At 42.1% G+C, this 24,305-nt stretch overlaps 1 protein-coding gene across 1 annotated transcript in view; it reads left to right on the top strand.

Moving 5' to 3' along the window:
* Nucleotides 1-24,305, top strand: part of CUNH12orf56 (chromosome unknown C12orf56 homolog) — a 72,054-nt gene that overhangs the window by 42,178 nt on the left and 5,571 nt on the right. Inside the window, exons 6-10 of the mRNA XM_040982494.1 lie at nt 8,306-8,450; nt 14,285-14,391; nt 15,261-15,350; nt 22,842-22,962; nt 24,103-24,177. Of these exons, the coding sequence (XP_040838428.1) occupies nt 8,306-8,450; nt 14,285-14,391; nt 15,261-15,350; nt 22,842-22,962; nt 24,103-24,177 (538 nt within the window). The remainder of the gene's footprint in view (nt 1-8,305; nt 8,451-14,284; nt 14,392-15,260; nt 15,351-22,841; nt 22,963-24,102; nt 24,178-24,305) is intronic.

The raw sequence follows: 24,305 nt of genomic DNA on the forward strand, positions 1-24,305 counted from the left end.
ATTTAGCAATGCACTCTGAGGTATGAGGTTGTTAATAATAAGAAGATTTCTTTTAAAAACATGTTTTTAAAATTTTTTATTTTTGATGTTTCCATAGTTGATTAGGTGGGAAGGGTCAGGGATTAGGGAAAAGTGGGTGAGGCCATTGTTTCCAAATTTTCTTTTCATTCTTTCTGTGTCTGGGGGAATGTGGGAGATAAGGAGAGAAACTGCACCCAGCCTCCCAACCACCTCAATATCCAGGGATGGGGAACAGCCACCGGATCTCATCTCCCCTTTACACCATGCTCCAAGTGTTCTGCTCAAGTAGTTTCAATAGTTCTGGAAGGTTGTTGATCTTACTGCTCTAAGGATGAGGAAACCTTCCCAATGTCTATTGGCTGACATAGCCCACCCCTAGAGTCTCCATTCATCCAGATATTTGCTGGCAATGCTTGGATGGAGTAGTTGACCAATTTGTTTTGCTCTCCTTCTTCTGCTATTGTACCAAATGTCCTCTATAGGCCCCAGTGGACTGCCATATCCTCCATGTGCATCTAGGTATGCTGTACACTGTTCAGTCTAAGCCACTGATAAGACCCAGTTCTGACACATGCACTCCAGGGTCAAACCACAGGTCCTGTGATTCTCCTCATGGTTGGTATTCTGAGTCCAGCAGTTCAGTTGGGGGGATGCCCAAAGAAACCTCAACTGAAATGATCCCAGACCTGACTCTTGTATGTGTTTGCCAATATGGAGTTGGACTAAGTCCATCATCCCTATCAGTCAGTGCATAAACTGGTATGGGATTGGTTCTGTCTCCTGCCTGTCTCTTAAGTAAACCAGTGGGTGGTGCAGCCTAACCTAACCCTGCCCACCACACACTCAGCTCTCATGTACAACAGCACTAACTGTACCCTAGTCAGAGTAACCCCCAATGACTTCCACCAGGCTCGCCCCTAGCCTTGGTTCTGGTACTTATCAATATGTGCAGCAGACTGGTCCAGTCTGTCTCATGTCCCATTCAGTTCTCATACACATCAATGGCTTTGAAGCCTATGTCATCCCAACCAACCCCACTATCCAGCCCAGACTCATGCTAGAGGGTACCACTGCCTGTTTAACCAGGCCCACCTTCAGCACTGGTTCTTTTTTTTTTTTTAAGATTTATTTATTTTTATTACAAAGTCAGATATATACAGAGGAGGAGGAGAGACAGAGAGGAAGATCTTCTGTCTGATGATTCACTCCTCAAGTGACTGCAATGGCTGGTACAAAGCTGGGAACCAGGAACCTGTTCTGGGTCTCCCACACAGGTGCAGGGTCCCGAAGCTTTGGGCTGTCCTCAACTGCTTTCCCAGGCCACAAGCAGGCAGCTGGACGGGAAGTGGAGCTGCTGGGATTAGAACCAGTGCCCATATGGGATCCTGGCCTGTTCAAGGCGAGGACTTTAGCCGCTAGGCCACACTGCTGGGCCCTCAGCATTGGTTCTTATGCTCACAGAAGTTGCAGCACATCAGAGAGGTGCCTACCATTTCCCTACTGGGCCCATTCCCAGATCTTGCACTCTCCAGGTGGTTCTGCAATCTATCAGATATCTTAGAATTTCTACATGTTTTCATGTTTACTCAAATATTAATTCTCATTTTGCTGCTCTATTTAGGTTATTCACAGAAAGTGTACAGATTTTATGTATTTCACAGTACAGTTTTAGGAGCATAGTGATACTTCCCCCACTACCCTCGAGCTAATTACATGGTAACACAGATTCTCTCCTTGTTGGTATGTAGCTGAAATTTATTCTTGCAAGCCCAAAGGGAGAATTCTACCATTATGCGGGCCAAAAGGATCATTTCTTATAATTAGCTCCTGAAGGCAACGTACACATTTAAGTGTAGTGATTGAAAATGCATTGATGTACTGATACACAACAAATGAGCTCTCTCCACAGGCAGCTTCAGTTTGAAAGGAAAAAATATGCTTATTATACTCTGAAATAATTGAGCTAAAGTTTTCCCAGCTGTAAAACATGACAGACATGTGATGTAATGTTTACATTAAATGTCTGGAAGATGAAAAAATATAAGAAAAGCAGAGCGTATCATTTGAACAGTGCTTCTTACAACATAATTTTGGTGAATTTCCGTCTTCTAGTTGATGAAAATATAGAGTATCCTTACTATTAATATAGATTTCCCTCATATTCTTAAACTGAATAATGTAGTTTTCTGGCACTAGACTTTTCTTATTTGGTCCAATGAAGTTTGTCGTTTATTTAAAACACTAACTGTCCAAAGAAATCATAGTTTTGATCGTTTACATGTTATGGTTATATAGAATGCTTGGTCTAACTAGAATTTACAATGTATATGAAACCTCAATTTATACATGAATTTACTTTTAGTGTAAATGAGTAGTGTGGGACCTGACATGGTGGCCTGGTGGCTGAAGTTTTCACGTTGCACGTACCAGGATCCCATATGGGTGCTGGTTCATGTCCTAGCTGCTTGACTTCCCATCCAGCTCCCTGCTTGTGGCCTGGGAAAGCAGTTGGAGACGACCCAAAGCGTTGGGACCTTGCACCTGTGTGGGAGACCTGGAAGAAGCTCCCAGCTCCTGGCTTTGGATTGGCGCAGCTCCAGCATTGTGGCCACTGGGGGAGTGAACCAGCAGATGGCAGATTCTTCTCTCTGTCTCTCCTTTTCTGTGTATTTCTGACTTTACACATATATAAAGAATAGTTCCTATAAAAATGTTTTGGTTTTTACAAATTAATTTGACATTATAATCTTTTAGCATAGGTAGCAAAGGATTAAAAATAGTTTGTTTCTCTCACATATTTCAGCAAATTGCTGACTCCTCAAGGGAAAAACTGGAAAATCTATTTCAAATAATTCTGCTGACATTGTATATTACCTGAATGTTTGCTTTTCTAAGCTTCGTGAAACTACAGGTTTTTGTTTTGTTTTTTTTTTTGCTGTTTTTAAGAGTTTTCAGAGTGGAATGATTTCATAGTTATTTTAAAAATGAAATGTGGTAGTGATTAGAAATGTATATTTAGAGAGGTAAGATCTGCTCTGTTCCTATTCTATTAAGAATGTTTATCAAACATTTACTGTGTGCTAAAAATATGTGTTAACTGAAGTGTTAAAGCAGCAAGCACATTCATCACCCCATTTTACAGATGAGAACACTAAGTCACAGTAAGACTGGGTAACTTGTCCACAGGAATTGCTTAGCCAAGTCAGAACAGGTGTAGCATCCTACGTCAGCCCTCATGCTCATTAACACTAGGTTCTTTTGCCTCAGTGTTTGCTGCTGTTGCTAAATTCCTATTTTTTTTCCCTGCAGCATCTCTATTACAAAAGTGAACATTTTTCTCAGAAAGTCTTAATTTGGGGGTTAGCAAGAAGACTCATTGATTGGATAGAGGAAAACATTTTCAAAATTTTTTCAATAAAGAGAAAGGCAGTGGGTTAGGTCCAGAACTCCAGGGGCTGGCATTGTGGCACCGTGGATTAAGCTGCCACCTTTGTATCTGGCATCCTGTACTGGAGTGCTGGCTGCTCCACTCATGCTGCTTATAGTTGTGATGCTTCTGGAATGGTAGCAGGTGATAATCCTAGTCCTTGGGCCTCTGTCACCCATGTGGGAGAACAGGATGGAGTTTCTGGATCTTGGCTCTGGTCTGGCTATCGCAGGCCTTTGGAAAGTGAAGCAGAGGATTGCTCTCTCTTCCTCTCTACATCACTCTTTCAGATACATATGTGGATGTATACATAAATCTTTTCTTTTTAAGGAAAAAGATGCAACATTCTATGGAGCAATACAAAGATAAATAGCTGGAATCATGGGTTTCTCGAGGTGCTAACAAAAATTTTTTTAGTTTAAATGAGTTCCTTTTTAAAAAAAATAATGAATTCATTTTATTTTTGATGATGTTTACATAGTTGAGAGGGATGCATGCCCATGTGGACCACCAATTAGGGTGGGGAGGGTCGAGGATTGAGGGAAAGTGGATGAGACAACTGCCTCCAATCTCCTTTTTTTCTTCCTGTATCTGGGGAAAATGGGGAGAGAGCCATTGCCAGCAGCCCAGCCACATCAGTTACCTGGGAATGGGGTTGGCCACTCAATGTCATCCCAGGGTCCCAAATGGTGCATGCTCCAAGTGTTCTGCTTGAGTGGTTTTGATAGTTCTGAAATGCTGTCAATCTCACTGCTCCAAGGATGAGAAAATCCCTCCAAGGTTCATTGGCTGACATTGTCCACCTTAGAGTCTCCACTCACCCTGATACTCACTGTCAAAGCTTGACTGGTAGAGCTGTCCAATTTGTTCTGCTCTCCATGGTACTAGATATCCTCTGCAGGCTACAGTGAACTGGTTGTCATGTCCCCCATCTGCATCTGGGCATACCACCACACAGGCCACACTGGAGATTCAGTTCTGACACATGTACTCCACAGTCAGACCATAGATCATGTAATTTTCATTGTTGTTGGAATTCTGAGTCCAGTGATCCAGCTGGGGCTCCCCAAAGATACCTCACCAGAGTGACCTATCACACACATAAACCTATACATGTACTGCTGGTTGCTATCACCTGGTCAGTTCTATGTCCCCAGCCCCATCTCATACCAAACCAATGGATGCTGCAGCCCAGCCTAACCCTGCCCACCACAAACTTGGCACTCATGCACACCAGCAGGAACTGCAGCCTAGTCAGAGCAACCCCCGATAACTCCCATCAAACACACCCTACAACCCTGTTTCCTACACATGCCAGTATGTGCAGCAGACTGGTCCAGTCCAGCCCTCACTCATGCTGGCGGGTACCACCGCTGTCCAGCCAGGCCTGCCCCAAGCCCTAGTCCTTATACTCACAGGTGGGAGCTGCAGCCCATTAAAGAGGTGCCCATAGTTTCCCACATTGGCATGGCTCACCTCACCTTTGCATTTACCAGCAGGTGCTGTAGCCTGGCTCAGCCTGGTCTGCCCCAAGTTCCAGCTCATGCTGGTGGGTGCTGCAACCTAGCCCTGTCCATTCAGCCTCCAGTCCTGGCTCTAATGTGAACTTGCTGGTGCTGTGGCCCAATCTGGCCTGTCTTATATTGTCAGTGGGTACTGTGAACTGGCCCAGCCTGTCTGCCCCCACCAAGACCTGACCCACACATACGCTCATGGATACTGTAACCTGGCCTGGTCTGAGCTGTTCCCATTCTTGATTCTTCTGCACACCTGCAGGAACTGTGTTCTGATGGAGGAATTCCCCAAACTCCTCTATCAGGTCAACTCCCAATGGTGGATACATGCACCGGTGGGTCCTTGGCCCGGTCTAACTTGGCCCACCTCCTGTCCTGGCAGGTACAGTGCCCTTGCCTGACCAACCCACACTCATTCTGTTTCTTGCTGTTGGGTGCTACAACCTTGCCCTGCCTGGTCCACCCCAAGACCCAGCTCTCACATGGTTCAGTGGGTGCGGAGACATAGCCCAGCCTGTCCTACACCTATGCTGGCTCTCGTGAGTGCCACCACATGTTCTAGCCTAGCCTAGTCTAGCACACCCCAGACCCAGTCCATACCCATGCTGAGAGATACTGCAGTTTTGTCCAGATTTGTTTGCTCTTCCCATCCCAGTTTATATGCTTGTACTGGGAACCACAACCCAGCCAGCGTGTCCCTTCAGCTCCCTCACCAGGTTTGCTCCCAGACGCAGATTTTGTGCTTGCCAGTGGTTCCTGTAAATCCAGTCTGGCATAGCCCATTACCCAGCTTGGCCTTTACTATTGGATGTTACAGCCTGGTCTGGTCTGGTTCACATCTAGTCCTAACTTTACTGGTGGGTACTGCAGCCTAGCCCGGCCCATTCTGCCCCCATCCCTGGCTTTTATGCAAATTTATAGGTGTGATAGCTTATCCTAGCCTGGCAGGGCCCACACTCCATGTGTGCTATGATTTAGCTTAGTCCTGCCCAGTCACCCGCTTAGAGCCAATCTACGCATGTCGACAAATGAAGCAGCCCTGCCTGGCCTGACCAACACCCAGGTCTGAATCGTGTTCACTAGCCAGAGCAATGGGCCAGCAGGAGAGTACCCCAAGTTACCCCACCAGGCTTACTCCCAGACCCAGATCTCCTGCATATCTGCGAGTGCTAGGCCCTTATCTGGCATAGTTTGCCGCCCCCCTCCCGCAGTGTTGTCCTTTGTGTGTGGTGGTGGAAGTTGTCAGCCTGATCCACCTGACACCTAATTCTTGGGTATGCCAGCCCAGCCTGTTCCCAACCCCATGAGTGTTGGTAAGTTTCATGGTCATACTTAGCTCAGTTTGTCACCACCAGCATCCCTCAAGCAAACCAGCTGGTATGGCAGTCTCACGATCCCCCAGAGAATCTGCTCCTAGATCCAGTTCTCTCATGTGCTAGTTAGTGTCATGGCCCAGCCTGACATGGTCCACGCTCTGCCCCAACACTCACTAATGGGTATTATGGTTGAACCCTACCAGGTAGGTCCCCCATCCATGGTTTTCATATGCATTGGTAGATGGTCGCTGCTACCAACAAACCAAGCTCAGGTTTCCCACGAGGATGGGTACATTGGTTTGGCCCCAATGAACCCAACGGTTTCTCTCTTTGAAACCACCTTGTCTCAGCCCCCTTGTTTACCTGCAAGTGCAATAGCCTGATTGGTGGAAATTCTTTCGAAGTCACTCCTCATCTGGAGTCTCCCTCAGCAGTCCTCCCTCCCATACATCTCCAGACCTTCCCTGAGCAATCCACAGCCAGCATGGTCACTAACGCACAGATCCCCAAGCCTGGTCCTCTGGCAGTGTGTCGTGCTAGCCTGGGCCCCTGCCTGTCTACCCAGGGCCCATGCATACTTCTCTGCAAATCCCCAGACCCTGTGTTCTGGTGTGCAGGCATCTGCTCAACTCCCCCCTCCTATCTTTAAAAAAAGAAAAATATAGAATAGGCAACTATGCTGGCACACTGATATAGTTAACTGAAATCAGGTCCAGGATGCTCACCAGCTATTAGCTGCTTTTCTCCCAGCAGTGTAACACTTGTCTAGGTACAATGAAAACTAGGCAGTTGCCTATAGCTGGGATAAATTATAAATTTTAAGATTCTATAAATTTATGCAGACATGGGATATCTTTCCTGTTATTACTTTGCACTCTGAATCACTAGTTGTGTGAACACAGGTTACATAACCCCTCCATTGTCCTATAAAATGTGATAGTGGCTCCCAACTCAGATGCCTCTTTTGGAGCAAACTCGGTGAATGAGCAGGACAGGGCAGGGCAGGGCCTGACTCATGATCAGTGCCCAGTGAAGTGCAAGGCTTGTGAGTGATGGGAACAATATTTGATTCAACAGCAACTTTCCAAGTTCCTAAAATTGTTAGCACGCCAGAATACATAAACTTTTAGTGGTGATCTAAGGAGACAATGTCAGGTTGCTTTGTTTTGTTTTGTTTTCAGCTTAAGGCAGTGTTCCCTGAAGTGAGAGATGCCCACGGATCCATAATAGCAAATGATTTAATTTAGTACTGTGACCTGGCATGAAAGTATGAATTTGAATAAGTTTGCATTCCAGTGTTTTTAGGGAGAGCCTCATGGCTTGGTGCCACTTGTGACAGATTTTTATAGTCAAAGAGAAAGTTGCCCTCAGGCTCAGAATAGGGAGCTGGCTCCTGACAATTTGTGTTGCTTTCATGATTCCTTTTTAAAGTTATCCACCATTTATGTCAAGTGATACAAAGTTTTTTTTGTAAATACACGTAACATGTTTTTCAAAGATAGAGAGCCAGTAGGCTCCTGTTCACTTGCTCAGCCCTCCAAATGCCTAGGAGGCTGGAATTGTTTTCAAGTTTTGTGAGTGGGTGGTAATGACCCAGGTACTTGAGCCGTCTCACCTGCTGCTTCCCCAGTTGTAAGTTAGCAGAAAACTGGATCAAAGTGCAGCTGGCACTCAGACCCAGGCTGTGGGGTGTGACTGTCCCAAGAGGCATTCTGACTCCAATGTAATATGCTTTTTAAAGCAGAAGTGAGTTGGTTGAAGAAAACATAGTAAGCTAATGATACATATGGTTCAGGGTTGATGGTAAACAGTATGGGCTATGGTATGACAGAGGAACAAAAGTTTCCTGGGAATCCTGGTGAGGTGCAACCTGAGTAAAGGGAAATGGACAAAACAAGGCTGAAAGTACAGAACTAGTAAAATTACACCACTAAAAATGCTTTGCAAATTTGTCAATAATCGTTGCTAGTCCTATGCTTCTTTTTCTTGTCATTCTTCACATGGAATATTTTCTTACATTTCTGTAGATCTGAAGAGAAAATTCAGCACTTCAGTCAACTTAAATCCGAACTTTTTCTTAAAGACAATAGTCTGAGCAAGACACTTTGTCTAATTATGGAACTTAGAGTAGCAGCCCAGAAAAACTTCATCCTGAAAAGGCTCTTCTGGAAAGTAAGTGTTTAATTTTTAATCTTTACAACTTGTTTGTTGAATTCAAGCATAAATGAAAGAATAAATGTATTTTTCCTGATGCTGTGTTTTAAAATGCTGGTTAAGTTTAATGCAGCCATACCTTAGCACCTGCAGATCTGTGATATGATCAAAAACGTGTCCTGGGCTGATGGGAGTTGGTAGAAGTCACGGAAGAGCCAGTTCCAAGAGAAAGCCTTACTCCTGAGAGATGCAGGATCAGTGTAGATGGCGAGATGAGAATGTTAATGTCAGCAAGTGTCACAGTGCAGCTTCCCATATAGCAAAACATAATTTTTAAGCTTATAAATGAATGGTATTTTAAAATATTTTGCTTCTGGGAAGTTAAGACAAGTAGTTCTCACTTAGTAAATGACATGGCTTCATTTTCAATTTCAGGTGAGGGTGTTAAGGAGCCCAGGTGAACAGCCCAGTGGGGCAACTTCAGTTCACAATAATGTATCATATCCTATATAAAGAATTCTAAGAGGAACTGGTCGGTTCAAAATACAAATAAAAGGGTCGCAACTATCAAAACCAATCAAGCAATACCCTTGAAACATTCTTCTTCACATCGGGGTTTCTAAGGTGACAACAAGGGAATGTCCCCTTCCCTGGGTGCTAATGTAGTTTGGCAGCTGGGAGTGGCCCCTTCCCCTGTCTCTTCTCCCTCCATTCACCCCATACAGAAGAAAAGGGAAGAAGAGGACAATTGGAAGGCAGGTATGTTCACTGCCATACCCCAACACCATTGAAAAGGAAAACTGGAAGCATTTGTCCCACCAACCTTCCCCCAGGACTTGATCCACCTCAACCTATTCAGTGGTCCTCAAGGGCATGTATCCTTGTCAACTAGGTAAACAACACTAATAATACTTAAAAAAAAAAAAGGAAAGGAAAAGACAATGGAAAAGCCAGGTAATGGTGTGGTGCCATGAGGCCCAAGTGAGGAAATAAACCTTGCCTAAGGCTGAACTCATGGTGGTATTTCTCTGTTGCATGCTTATTCTGGCCAGTGGGCTTCTATATAGTAACCACCATTTAGAAACACATATATTTGTTATTTTTTATTTATTTGCATGGGAAGAGAATAAAACAGTGTTGCCCAATCCATTGGCTCACTCCCCAGATGCCCACAAGGTCAGAGTTGGGCTAAACTGAAGCCAGGAGATTGGAACCCAGTCTCAGTCTCCCACGTAGGTGGCAGGGAACCAAGTACCTGGGCCACTACAGCTGTTCCTCCAGGGCATGCATTAGCAGGAAGCTCAAACCCAGCCACATCAATAGAGTGCTGTCATCCCAAACAACATCTAAACCGCTAGGTCAACCTACACCCCCTGCTACAACCACCATCTTACTGAGCACCTGTGAAAGACACAATGACCAATCCAGTTGGTCATGGAGATGAAAATGTAATTCATGTGGAAAGGCTAAAGAAATTGGAATTATTTCCCACCCAGATAATCCTCTCCAATCTAACCTATACATGGTATCAGTTTATTTATTTTAAAATTATTATTATTTTCATATAGATAACATGGCTAAACAAGTTACAGACCATGTGGGCCTCTAATTAGGGTACAGAGGGTTGGGACTGAAAGAAGGTTGGGGAGACAAATGTTTCAGTCCTTTCTCCTGTGTCCTGGTTGGGGGGCTGCCACTCCTTGCTGTCAAAGCACATCATCGCTGAGAGACAGAGATGGTTATTTGATGTCACCTTGGGGATCCCAAAATGAAGAAGAATGTTCTGAGGGTTTTACTTGAATGTCCTTGATTGTTATGAAAACTTGTCAACTTAGCTACAACAGAGGTGAGAAATTTTTTCTAAGGTCTATTGGCTGTTTATGTTTACCTCAGTGTATCCATAGGCCTCAGTGCTTGCTATAAAGCCTGGCGAGGAGTGTCATTCAGCCTGTTCTGGTTTCCATCTTTTTATGAGGTACTCAAAGTATTCTGTTGTCTTAGGAGAGTTGGCCATCTTGTCTTTTGTGTGCATCTGGTTATGCTTTCCATTCTTGCATGGGAGTAAGCAACAAAGGTGGTCCAGACCTGCAACATGTGCTTCAGGTTCAGACCAAATGTCCTTTGTGATATTCCCTGAGCTTGGGTTTTGAGCACAGTGGTCCAATTGAAGGTCCTTAGAAGCCTTGCCTTGGCTGCTAGGGCAACTGTGGAAACTCTCCTGTTGGGCTGAAGCTCCTGCTGGTGAGCATGAGAGCCAGGGCTGTAGCCAAACCAGACTGGTCAAGGCAGCAGCGTCTGTTGGCATTAGTGTGGACTGGGTCTGGGGGCAGGTCAGGCTATTGTAAGCTGCAGCACCAATGGATGTGCATAAGAGCCAGATGGGATACAAGTCAGACCTGGCTAGGCTGCATCACCTATCAGCACATGCTAAAACCAAGGATGGGGGTATGCCCAATAGGGACTATAGGGAATCACCCCAGCTAGGCAGTGGCACCCACTGATGTTTGTGAAGACTATGCCTCTGGTGGGCTGGGTTAAGCTGTAGCACCCATCAGTTTGTGTAAGAGATGGGACTAGGGATGGAACTGACCAGGCAGCTGTATCTACCAATATATACATTGGTTAGTGCAAGCAGTAGACCAAACCTGACCCTGCACTGGCTGGTGCACATGAAAATCAAGTCTGAGATCATCCCAGATGAAGTTTCCTGGGGACTTCCCAACTAGAATGTTGGACTCAAACTCCAGCCACAGTGAAATCACAATTTATGTGGACCAGTCTTGGAATGAATATGTTGAGACTGAGCCTCCTCAATTGCTGGTTATTGTGCATGCCCAAATACACACAGGGGACATGAAATCTAGGACAGCAGAGGATGGAAAGCAAAACAGGTTGGACCAGTCTCCTGGCCAAACTTTGCAATGTTTTCCTGGGTCTTTGGATACAGTAAGGTGGAACTGGTTAGCCAATAGACCTTGGAAAAATTCTTTCAATCCTGGTGCAACAAAGCTGATGATATCTCAGAACTGTCAAATCCACTCAAGTAACACCCTTGGAATACTCTTGTCTATATTTGGATATGTGATTATGCTCTCGGGTGTAATCAAATGACTGTCTCCATCCCTGGGTGCTGATGTAGTTTGACAGCAAGAAGTGACCCCCTCCCCTCTCTTCCTTGTGGACACATGAGAAAAAAATCAAGTATTTGCCCTACCTACCTTCCTCTAGGCCTCAAACCCCCCCCCCCAAATGGAGATCCATAAATCCCTCACAAAGATGTCAACAATGTTAAAAATGAAATGAAATAAAAGCACTAAATAAAATAAATTAAGTAATAGAATAAAATAGAGACAAGGAGGTTTTGTTTCACACTTGAAAATACTGCAACCGGGTATTGGTTCTAATCCCGGCAACCCTGCTTCCCATCCAGCTCCCTGCTTGTGGCCTGAGAAAGCAGTTGAGCATGGCCCAAAACCTTGGGATTCTACACCCATGTGGAAGACCAGGAAGAGGCTCCGGGCTCCTGGCTTTGGATCGGTGCAGCTCCAGCTGTTGCGGTCACTTGGGGAGTGAATCATCAGACGAAAGATCTTCTTCTCTGTCTCTCCTCCTCTCTGTATATCTGACTTTCCAATAAAAAATAAAATAAATCTTTTTTTAAAGAAAATACTGCAGCCATTCTTTAAAGGGATACCCTTAAATTGACTGAAATAGAGGATCATCAGAAGTCCAAACCCACAGTGAATGGAGCAGGGAAAAGGCCCATGAAAATCTCCTGTTTGTGGTCTTCCCATACTTAGGTGGATACTCCAAGGTCCTTACCTCTCTGTGACTTTCAGACCTGATAGCCTTGTGTTCATGCTCTGTAATTCACAACAAAACTGCAAAGTTAGCTTTTGTGGCAGGAGGGAAGGAATGCAATGTGCCTTCCATTCATGGGGTTACAAGGGCACCCTGACCCTCATCAGTGGATAAGGCTGGCCTGAAAGTCAGTGGATACCACAAGGTTCTCCTTCAAGCAAGATCATCCATGGCACAGGCTTCCTCTCACCTCGCTCCAAGAGGATGGTGTCTACTCCAGCTGTGAGAGTTGCTGGTGGTGTCTTACAACAGTGAAATTGTACCATCTCCACTACTGTGTGGCACTTGTCTTCTTTCTGCACAATTTCCACTGCAAACTTTTCTCCAATTGTGCCAGGGGAATGTAGTTCTTCCCCTTTTTCTTCAGTTATTTTCCTGTTAGAATAAGCAGTGTTTTTTCCTGCTCAGCCACCTTAAATTTTCCCAATGACACTTTAAGAGTGAAAATTCCCAAGTCACTGAGCAGGTGGGAGATCATAATAGTGTCTGGTACTTATGTGAAAAGCATTAATCAAGCCTTAAAATACTGTACTATTTTTTTAATTTATCTTTTTATTTGAGGGCAGATTTTGCATGCACAAGAGAAGGAGAAACAAAGTGGACGGCTGGGACATGAACTGGTGCCCATAGGAGATACTGGTGCTAGCAGGCTGATTAGCCTGCCGTGGCCTCTCAGTTATTTAAATTTTATTTAAAAGGCAGAGAGACAGAGAACAGAGGGAGATCTTCATTTGCAGATTCACTCTGATAAGCACACTAGCCAGTGCTGGGTCAATCTGAAGTGAGGATCCTGGAACACAGACAGGTTTCCCATGTGGGTGCCAAGGTCCCAAGGTACTTTAGGGACATCTTTGCTGCCTCCCACCAGGCACTCCAACATGGAATGTAGGCATGGCGACTTAACTGTTGGGTCAAATGCCCACTTCCAATACTATCTAAATTATAGGAATGATATTATGAACTCCATTTTGGAGCTGAAGAAACTGAGTCATAGGGAATATAATTTGCCAGAAATCATCCAGCTAACTAGTAGTCAGTACTAGGATTTGAACTCAACGGACCTGGTTCTAGTCAGTTCATAAAACCACAGCACAGTGCTAATTTTTCAGATTCTAGTTAAACCCAAGCACTTTAGCAAGTGCATGGGATACCTCCTTCATCACTATCCTCAGCCTCTTCTGGTGGCATACTGCCTAAATAGGACCACACAGAAGCTGGCCTAGGCAAAGAGTCTGGGTTGTCACTAGTCATCAGAAGTCTGAGACAAACAATGAACTCAGAGAAACAGAAAAGCAAAGCAACTCCATTTCTCATTGGTACCAACTGCCCGATTTCATGGGCCAGTACTTATCACCATGCTCAGTTTGTCTCATGAGCCTGAATAGGAGCACAAAAAATATCAGTTCTCTGGCTCTTAAGTTTGTGTTTATTTAGACTGAAATGGCAATCTACATTTCTGCGGCATTGCGGGAAATGTTTGTATCATGCACAGTTGTTACAGTCTATACCATACGTGTGTTTTTGTGTTAATGTGTTTTAAATGACAGTATTTCTATCCATTGTTTTTTCTTTTATCCTTAGAAAGAATAAATTATTATGGAAGCACAGGAGATATAGATATATATAATATATATAATATAATATAATATATATATAATATAGTAGCCCTATTTTCCAGGAAACAGTGACTTGCATGAAAATACAAACTTATTTCTAGAAGAAAATTACAAACCTATTTCTAGAAAGATCCTAAGTATTAATAGTCAAGCCAGACTTTAAAAAAATCCCCCAATATCACTCCCTAATTCTGTTTCTGTTCACCAGGATGGTGATCTGCTAGTTCTATGTATACAGTATGATGTCAATGGGGGCAATGCTGGTTTTAATTAAGGAATAAATCTTATATTTTTTTTCATATTTTAATGTAAAGATAGAAACTTTTAACAACTGAACTTTTTATTTCCATCTTTTTTTCCCACTTGCTTTCACAGACCAGTGACCTTTTCTATTTCCTAGTGAACAAACTTCAAGAGTACTTGCCAGAGTCTAGGGACAAGAACGCACATCACAATAAAAGCCAAAGGGCTGATGAGTTGGCGTAAGTATGAACCAGATAATTATGTGTACAGCCTGCCTTCAGGGTGTTAAAGAAAAATTGAAGGCACTAGACAAAATATGTGCTGTATCAATGATTAATGGTGCTGCAAGTTTTGTTCCACATGCATTTTTAAAAATAGCACTCACTTTGTTCTGATTTTAATGAGAGAAAATGGGTGTCTGGAGGAAAGATAACTTTCGTTGTATTCCTGTTTTTAACCTTTGAGAGTTAAAAATTAACTTATTTGAGAGAGAGAGCTCCTATATGCTGTCATTTTCAAAATGCTTGCAGCAGCCAGGTCAGGGCCAGGTGGAAGCCAAGAACCAAGAACTCAATCCAACCTCCCACTCAAGTAGTGAGGAACCAAGTACTTGAATCACCACCTGCTATCCCCTGGGATGTGTGTTAGCAGGAAACTGGAATGGGAAGCAGAGCTAGCAGTCAAATCTGACTGCTCCCGTGTTGTATGCAGGTGTCCTTAGCTTCTAAGGCAAACACCTGCTCTTACCATTGATATTTTATACCAAGTAGAACCTTATTTGAAAAAAGTTTAAAAATTTAAAAATACTTGTAAAATAGTGTAATTATCCTGAAAACACTTGAAAAATACTAAAAAACATGGAAATTACTTAATCCTGCCATTCAGCCATTTTTTCATTCAACAACTATTTTTGAGTGCTCACACTATAGGAATTGCAGACTAGGCACTCAAGTAATGTTGGCAGTTTGATGCACAGACTCTCCTGCCTATACTTTTTTCAATATGGATCTTTGAAAGCAGTGCTAGCAAGGCTTAACTATGTTTGTGGGATTCCGAACATTTAGTGAAGTCATGCCATTCCTTTATTTCTTTTCTCTTTGTTTACTAGGGCTTGCATTGAAATTCTTCAGACCCTGGGACAGATGTTCAGAGAAACAGAAACTGAGTCATCCCGGCTGAACACACTAACAGCTAAGAAGTAAAGTGTTTGAGAAGATACTGGAACCTTGTAGTTGAAACTCATTAACCACTCTTGTTGAATGCTTTTCAGAACTCGAATCTGTCACTTTTCTGTTCACTCCTCTGAAAGTATAATGTGCTCTTTTGTCTCCTCTTTACTTCCTCTGTGATGGTCGTGTAATTGGCACCTGCTGGGTCCTGTCTGTTCCTCTGGATGGTTAAGGGTACAGAGATTTTTCTTACCACAATTTCATATTTGTTCCTAATCTGGTGAACCTGAAAAAGGCCAATGGCCCATCCTACAGTAAAAACCACGGGGTCTCTGCTAGAATGTTCCAGAGTACAGTTACATTTACACAACAGGAAAATTACAGTGCAAAGGCAGGGGTTATATAGCCTCAATTACTACGTAAAGTCAGGTGTTGCTTAGGGATGCAGACACATTCTGAAAAATGTATTGTTAGGCAATGTCATCATTGTAAAAATATCACAAAGTAAACCTACACTACCCTAGATGGGCAATTGAAGTATACCTAGGTTGTAGGTATACACACACACACACACACACACACACAAGTATTTCCAAAAGTCCATGCAAAAGTTGAATCAAAAGATAAGTTTACTGTGATTCCAAACCTTTTAAAATATTTATTTTATTTTTATTGGAAAGTCAGATATATGGAGATGAGGAAAGACAGAGAGGAAGATCTTCTGTCTGCTGGTTCACTCCCCAAGCAGTCACAGTGGCTGGATCTGAGCCAATCTGAAGCCAGGAGCCAGGAACCTCTTTTGGGTCTCCCACGTGGGTGCAGTGTCCCACGGCTTTGGGCCTAGCTAGCCTCTAGGCCACTGCACCAGGCCTGGTGCCAAACACTTTTGAAATTCAGGCACACAAGTTCTCTTCAAAATGTTAAAATGTGTATTATAAAAATATTCTGTACACATTTTTTACACTAACATAGTATCTTTTCATTCCATTTTCCCACAGAATTTTTGCACATAATTGTATGCAGTATGTTTTATATAACAACACAAGTTGAGACAAATGTGGATAATGTGTGGTGCTACAGTGTGAGGGGGGCTACATTGTCATTAGAGGACAGGAAATTTTCAGCTTCATTATACTTTCTTAAAGATTTATTAAATTTTCTTGGAAAGTTGGATTTATAGAGAGAAGGAGAGACAGAGAGAAACATCTGTCAGCTGGTTTACTCCCCAAGTGGCCGTAATCACCACAGCTGAGCCAATCCAAAGCCGGGAGCAAGGAGCTTCTTCTGGGACTCCAGGTGCAGGGTACCAAGGCTTTGGGCCATCCTCGACTGCTTTCCCAGGCCGTAAGCAGGGAGCTGGATGGGAAATGGAGCAGCTCGCGCATGAACTGGCACCCATAAGGGATCCTGGTACATACAAGGAGATGTTTTAGCCACTGAGCCATTGCGCCAGACCCACCTTCATGATAATCTTATGAGAGCACCGTCATATATACAGTCCATGACTCACTATGTGATCTTGGAATGAATGACCTGCAGATTTATTAGCATATAGAATACGGCACTTTTAAAGCATGCAGTGCCAAGAAGCCTGCAATTGGTATCTTTCTCGTGTACAGTCCAGAGGAGACAGGCAAGCTTCCTTCCAAAGGCTCAGCCAGCTAGCTCTTGTGCCTTCTGCCCTGCTGTCTTTGTGCTTGCGGTAGAGCTGGCTGCTCTTCATGCCTCCATTACACTATGGGGGAAGCAGAGAGGCAGAGGACAAACATGTATCCTTCTGAATCAACACATATGACCCTTCTGCCCTGTTCTGCGGGTCAGTACTCAGTAGAGCAGGAAATGTGCCCAGCTGGCTGGCTCTCAGTGTTGCTAGACTTTGGATGGTGCTGAGGGCACCTGCCTCAACAGGAAAGAGAAATGTTTAGTGGGGGACAGTGGCGTGTTTACTACAGAAAGCCTGTGTTTGCATGCTTTGCATCATCTGCTTGTTCTTTAATACATATTTGTACAACTTTGTCCAAGGCTAATATCTTAATATTTCTCTATCCTCTTCAATTATTTACATAACTTCACAGTATTAGAAGTAGAATGATGAAGGTATAGACTCTAAAGCACCTGAACCAAGGGGGAAGGAATAAGAATTTTTAGTAACATTTCTCCAAGGCTATTTATTAAAGACCTTTAAAGATAATGATAATATTCATTAATACTTCTTAAGCAACTTGCTGTGTGCCAGGGACTATGGGTGAAGTATGCTTTATAGCATTAGTGGGCAAGATGTACATAAAGGGTCATACAGCAGATGGCTTTGGCTTTTTAAGCTGCATAGCCTCTTTGCACTTCCTTGGTCATTGTAGCATAAAAGAAATCTTCAGTGCATAAATTCATGGGCACAGCTATGTTCCAGTAATGCTTTGTGTACCAAAATGGGCTATGGACTGAATTAGACCAGCAGGCTATAGCTCATTGGTCACTTTTATAAGCAAACAAGGACAATATGCTCTATTATGTCCTCTGCCTACTTCTTTTTTTTAAAAATAAGTATTTATTTTATTTTACTGGAAAGTCAGATATATAGAGAGGAGGAGAGACAGAGAGGAAGATCTTCCATCCATTGATTCACTCCCCAAATGAGCGCAACGGTTGGAGCTGAGCCAATCCGAAACCAAGAGCCAGGAGCCTGGAGTCTCTTCTGGGTCTCCCACATGGGTACAGAGTCCCAAGGCGTTGGGCCGTCTTTGATTGCTTTCCCAGGCCACAAGCAGGGAGCTGGATGGGAAGCAGGGCTGCTGGGATTAGAACTGATGCCCATGTGGGATTCTTGCATGTGCAAGGCGAAGACTTTAGCCACTAGGCTAATGTGCTAGGTCCTACTTCTTTATATAGTTGGTAGTACTGCCATTTCCCCCATCTCCCAAATGAAGACTGAAGACTAAATTTTATATTTTTTCACCTTCGTACTCACTGAAACTATTAGGTTTTGTTACTTTTTTTCCCTTCTACCTTTTTAGATCAAGTTGAAAATAAAACCACTCTTAACTTTGTTGCAAAGTGTTGCTTTGTGAAAAGATTTATTTCATTTTTATTTGAAAGGCAGAGTTACAGAGAGGTCTTCCATCCATTGGTTCAGTGTTCAAATGGCTGCTATGGCTAGGGCTAAGCCTCTCTGCAGGATGACTTGGGCCATCCTCCACTGCTTTACCAGGCCATGAACTGGATTGGAAGTGGAGCAGCCGGGACATTAATTGGTACTCATATGGGATTCCAGCACCACAGGAGGAAGCTTAGACTACTATGCCACATTGCTGGACCCAATATGACTTCTCCTTCAGTACAAGAATATTGAATTGCTGCAGTAGTGACTGTTTTTAGCCAAGTTTGGTCAGCATCAGGTCAAGTCATACAATTGAGTTAAAAAACACAGTGAAGTTCTACTATAGTGATGGTAGTATTTTTTTTTTCTATGAAACTATCACAAGTGTAGTGGCTAAAACAATGTACATTTATTAACTCACAGTTTTTCTGGACCAGGGATCTGGACTTGGCTTAATTGAACCCTCTAATCAGGGTTTCATAAGGCTTCAAGCAAGGTGTTAGCTGGAGCTACAGTCTTGTCTGAGTCATGGGGTTCTTGTCTAAGCTCATTTGAGTGATTGTTGGTGCAAATAATTTCCTTTGAGCTGCAGGATCCATGCTAGCTTATTTCTTAGCAGGAGCATTATGAGTCCAGGCGAGGACTAATCATTCTTTCACAGGGCTCCTTAATTAGATCCTGCCCACGTAGGATAATCTGCCTTAGCTAACCTCAAAAATAACTAACTGAAGGCCTTAATCATATTTACAGGTAGTGAAATATTGTCACAGGCCTAGCCCATACTTACAGAAAAGGAATTTATGTAGGGTATGTATAACAGGGAGTTGGGAATCTTGGAAGTCATGTTAGAAGTTTATAACAATATCATTCATTGGCTTGTGAGAAACTGTGAGTTTGTCCTTCAAAGTAGGTGTTTCAAAAGATATTATAATGTGTTAAAAATTCAAATGTTGGCAGTAATAACAACTGAACAACAAAGTGTTGAGTGATTGTGACTTGTTAAAGCTGAGAAGTCAGTCCTACAGTAAGTCAACATTTTCAGGATGAAACTACCATTTTGATTAAAATGATTTCTATCCGTTATTGACTTAATGGGTTTTGAATTAAGTGAGTTGGCAGGAATTTCAAATTAAATTCCCTTTGAGTAAATATAAAAGGAGTTACTCATTTTAACATTCCTCTCTTTGTTATTTACATGAGCTGAGGTTTTATTAGTTCAACCCTCTTTGCTGCATTCTTCTTCTTTTTTTTAAAGATTTATTTATTTTTATTGGAAAGTCAGATATACAGAGAGGAGAAGAGACAGAGAGGAAGATCCTCCATCCAATGATTTACTCCCCAAGTGAGCACAACAGCCAATGCTATGCCGATCCAAAGCCAGGTATCCCACACAGGTGCAGGGTCCCAAAGCTTCGACTGCTTTCCCAGGCCGCAAGCAGGGAGCTGAATGGGAAGTGGAGCTCCTGGGACTAGAACTGGCGCCCACTTGGGATCCCGGCGCGTTCAAGGCGAGGACCTCAGCCGCTAGGCCACGTCGTGGGGCCCTGCTGTATTCTTCTTGAAGTATGCCATATCCTTTCATATTTTAGTACAGTTATGCTTGAATTCATGAATTGTCACAAAAAGTGACCTTAGCTTTGAAAAGAAGCTGTTCCTGAACATAAAAGACTATAATTAAATATCACAGTGAATAGAATGTCACTTCAAACTTACTATCAGGAAAAGCATCTAAAAGGAGCACTCTATTGATTTTGGGAGGGTGTTCAAAAGCAAAGTTGGCCTTTTAAAATAGCCTGAACAAATATTCAGTACAATATGGATTGCTTTATTGAGAAATGAATGGATATGGTGCTTTTTTGGCAGATAATGAGCAAGTTTTCTACACTAGCTTTTTAGTTAGAAAAAGGAATGGAATTGTATTTCTAGTAGAATTTTGGTCCTCACATTTTACTTAAACTAGGACAGTTTATAGTTTCTTTTGTTTCATTACGAAAGGGATGCTTATGAGTGTAGAGTATTTTGGTATAGTCATTTTAAATAATTATTTTATTTATAAAAAGTGAACAAATCTCACACATTTCACAGTGCTGGTTTAAGAGCATAGTGATATTTTTTCACCCCGTCTGTCCTCAGTCCCCTAGCAGCCTCCTCCCTCCTTTTTTTAATGTTTACAGTTGCATATTTTTATTTCACTTTGGAATCACAGGCATAAAGATTTCAACACATAGCAAGCAGAAAACAAACAAACCCTGTGTTCCTCAGGAGTATAAACAAGGTTAGAGACAATAATCAAATCTCAAAATGTCCATCTTGCTCATATTGGCTGCATTTTTTGTACTCCGTGTATTAGTTACTGCAGATCAGAGAAAACATGATATTGGTCTTTTGGGGGACTGCCCTTGGAGCCTTTTCAGATACTGTCTTCAATTAGGCAGTTGGTTTCTCCTGCAGTCTGTTTGCTGCTTCCCAAACATCAGGAGGTGTACTTGACATATGAAGATGATGCCACTAACTCATCTCAGCTGCACAGTTTGGTTATGATTTTTGTTTTGTCTTTTCAAATGGTAGAGCATATTATTCAGATATGCGATGACATTTTAGTGATTTGTTCCTTAAGTTCGTGGACAGTACACTGCATTTCAAAGCCAAAAACCTGTGGTTTAATGCTTGTTTTTATTAACTAATAGCTAATGATATTCAGCAGAACAGTAAACCCTTGAAATGCTCTTTTAATAAAGGGTTCTGAAGGTGCCGGTGTTGGAGTGTAATGCTGCCTGTGACACTGGCATCCACTATGGTGCCACTTCAAGTCTTGGCTGCTCCATTTGTGATCCAGCTCCCTGCTGATAGCCTGAGGAATGTACTGGAAAATGGTCCAAGTGTTTGGACCCCTGCCTCACAAGCGGGAAGCCTGTAAGAGGCTCCTTGGCTCCTGGCTTTGGCTTAGCTCTTGTGACTCTCTAGGGAGTGACCCAGCCAAAAGACCCCCCTCTCTTTGTAACTCTTTCAAAGAAATAGATAAGCCTAAAAAAAATCTTAAGCACACAAGAAAAAAGAAAACCCCTGTTTCAGAGCATTTTTAGGAAGTGCTGCACATTATTCATGACAGCCAGGAGGTGGAATCAACCTAAGAGCTCATCAGTAGGTGAATGATTAAAGAACATGTGATCAATGTAGATGGAATATTATGCAGCCTTTAAATATTAGGAAATCATGGGTGACAAAATATTTTAATTTGGAGGATAATACGCTAAATGAAATAAGCTATGTATAGAAGGCTAATACTACACAATCTCACCGAAATATAGACTCCAAAAAGTATCAAACCCACATGAAGTAAGAATGGCAGCTGCCTGAGTGTGGGTGGAATGGGAAGGTCCTGGCCCAAGGATACAAGTTTCAGTTAGACAGGATCAAGTCCAAGAGATCTGTTGCATAACATGGCATTTGTAATCAGTAACACTGTACTGCAGACATGAAAATCACCCAAGAGCAGATGTTAAATGTTCTCACTACCAAAAAATCATATATGAATAATTCATGCTAATTAGCCAATTCCATAACAAACATTTCAAACATCATATGGCAAACTATAAATACATGCAATTTTTGCACATAAAAAAACTTTTTAAAATGTTGTACACTGTTTCATTGTCCTGGAGACCTACACAGGACAGTTAGCATAGGAGGGTTTCTGGAAAAGTCCTGGGGTGAAGATTCACAATGAACCTGCATTAACCATGTGCTTCCCTAAGCTACTTTGACCACAGAATATATTTTGATGATAACATTGGCCGCAATTAGTAATTTCTAAAAAGCCTTATTGGAAATACTGCTTTAACTGAAGTCATCCAAATCTCCCTAAAATCAAGATTGTCTAAGCTTTACAATCTATCTGAACTCCTAGAAATAAACTTTGGCTGATTCCAAAGAGTTAGAAATCGAATTTTCATTGACATTTCTCATCTCTAGATATTTATGTACAATTGTCCAAAAGTTCAGTAAAAATGGTCTATCATCCTTCATACTTTATTTGTTTAAAAAGCAGAGAGAGAGAGAGAACTCCTATCTATTATTTCGCTCCTAAATGACAATATCCAGGGCAGAATCAGGCCAAGGCAGGAATTGGGGGTCCATTGTGGGTGTCTGATGTGGCTAGCAAGGATCCAAATGCTTGAACCCCCACCTGCTGCTTCCCAAGGTGTGCGTTAACATGAAGCTGGAATTGGGAGCAGAGCCTGGTCATGCACTCAGGAACTCTAACCCAGGAGGCGGGTATCCTCAGTGGTAAATTCACTGCTGCCAAATGCCTACCTTCTTTGTGTGTGTGTGTTTAATATAATTAAGCTCATTGTCTGCAAGCTAAACTTCAGTTTTTCATTTTACAGCTTTGCTCATTAATTGCTTTTTATTTATTTTCTTTCAGGGGAACACTATTTAATCTCTTGGTGATTTTGATTAGCAAGCCTCAGATTCCAAAAGCTTGTTCTGAGTTTGATGTCCAGTCGGCTAATTTGACTTCAGTTGAAATGCCTTTTGATGCTGAGGTAAGATGACAGTTTTGATGGCAGGCCAAATTGATTATTCATGCATTTTAGCTAGCTGCCTTTTAATGTGGACCATGACATTGTAGCATACAGAATATAAGTAAATCAAAGAGTAGATATTTTGTCATTAACCTAAAAACTTAGGTAACTTTTACGTCATTACTATTACCAGCACATCCATTTTACGATTAAGATACACACAGAGAGATATGATTTTAAGCTACATATGCTTGCATAGAAAATAATTATAATTTTAATAAAGCAGGTAAATCTGTTTATGTCTGTCTCTGAATACAATATTGATGTATATGTAATTTCATAGATGTCTGATGCATAAAACCACTGTTTTAAAGGTCTAGAGTGAAAACCCTCACTGGGAGACATGTGCTTTTTAAAGACTGTACTAAACCATTAGAAGTATCAGACCACCTAGAAAGCATGTTTTGTGAGAAAATGTATCACTTTTTTCCTTGAGCTGATTCGAGCCTGTATCTATAAGTTACCTGTTATATTCTTGATAAGTTATACTTAACGTCTTCCTCAGACCTTCTAAGGAGGTGGAAGATTTCTCTGCTCTCCCACCCCATTATGGAATAACATAGGGTATTAAAAGTATATCAGAATTTACAGTTCTTTGATGTAGATCATAAGCAGTCTGACTCCCGTTGATTGATGGTTCATCGATTATATCACAATATCTTATTGCATGTGATACAGGCTGTTTGAGGTTGAAATAATGTTACAATTTACAGGTACTATTTGTCGGATTGACATACTTTCATCTTAAGGTAAAAATGTGGTATCTAACCTTTTGGGATTGGCTCATTTCCCTTGGCATAATGGTTTCCAATTGGGCTGATTTGACCACAAAGAACTGCGTTCCATTTTTTTAATTGCTGAGTAGTATTCCATGGAGTAGATGAACCATAGCTTTCTTATCCAGTCTTCTGTTGATGGGCATTTCGGTTGCTTCCAAGTTTTTGCAATTTTTGATTGTGCTGCTATGAATATAGGGGTGTATGTTGGTTTCTCACGTAATAGGTATTTTGGATGAGTATAAGCATTTCAAAGGAACCAAGAGAAATTATTGTTTTCTGGTGTGGCCTATAATTTTGCATTGATTGTTCTTGAAAATTCTAGTTACAGAAGCTTATCCTGAAATATACAGATACAGCTACAGCACTTTTATATGAGATACTTCTTGTCTTTCAACAGGTACATTTTTCTTATATGTCATCAGATTATGTACTCTTGTAGTATGTACATAAAATAATATTAATAAGTAACTGGAATGATTTCATTTAAATTCTGCTCTTGCTATTAAGTGCTCATCTAGCTTAACT

Source organism: Ochotona curzoniae, unplaced genomic scaffold, assembly GCF_017591425.1.
Source record: "Ochotona curzoniae isolate NIBS_2020 unplaced genomic scaffold, NIBS_Ocur_1.0 contig_1014, whole genome shotgun sequence".
Taxonomy (NCBI): domain Eukaryota; kingdom Metazoa; phylum Chordata; class Mammalia; order Lagomorpha; family Ochotonidae; genus Ochotona; species Ochotona curzoniae.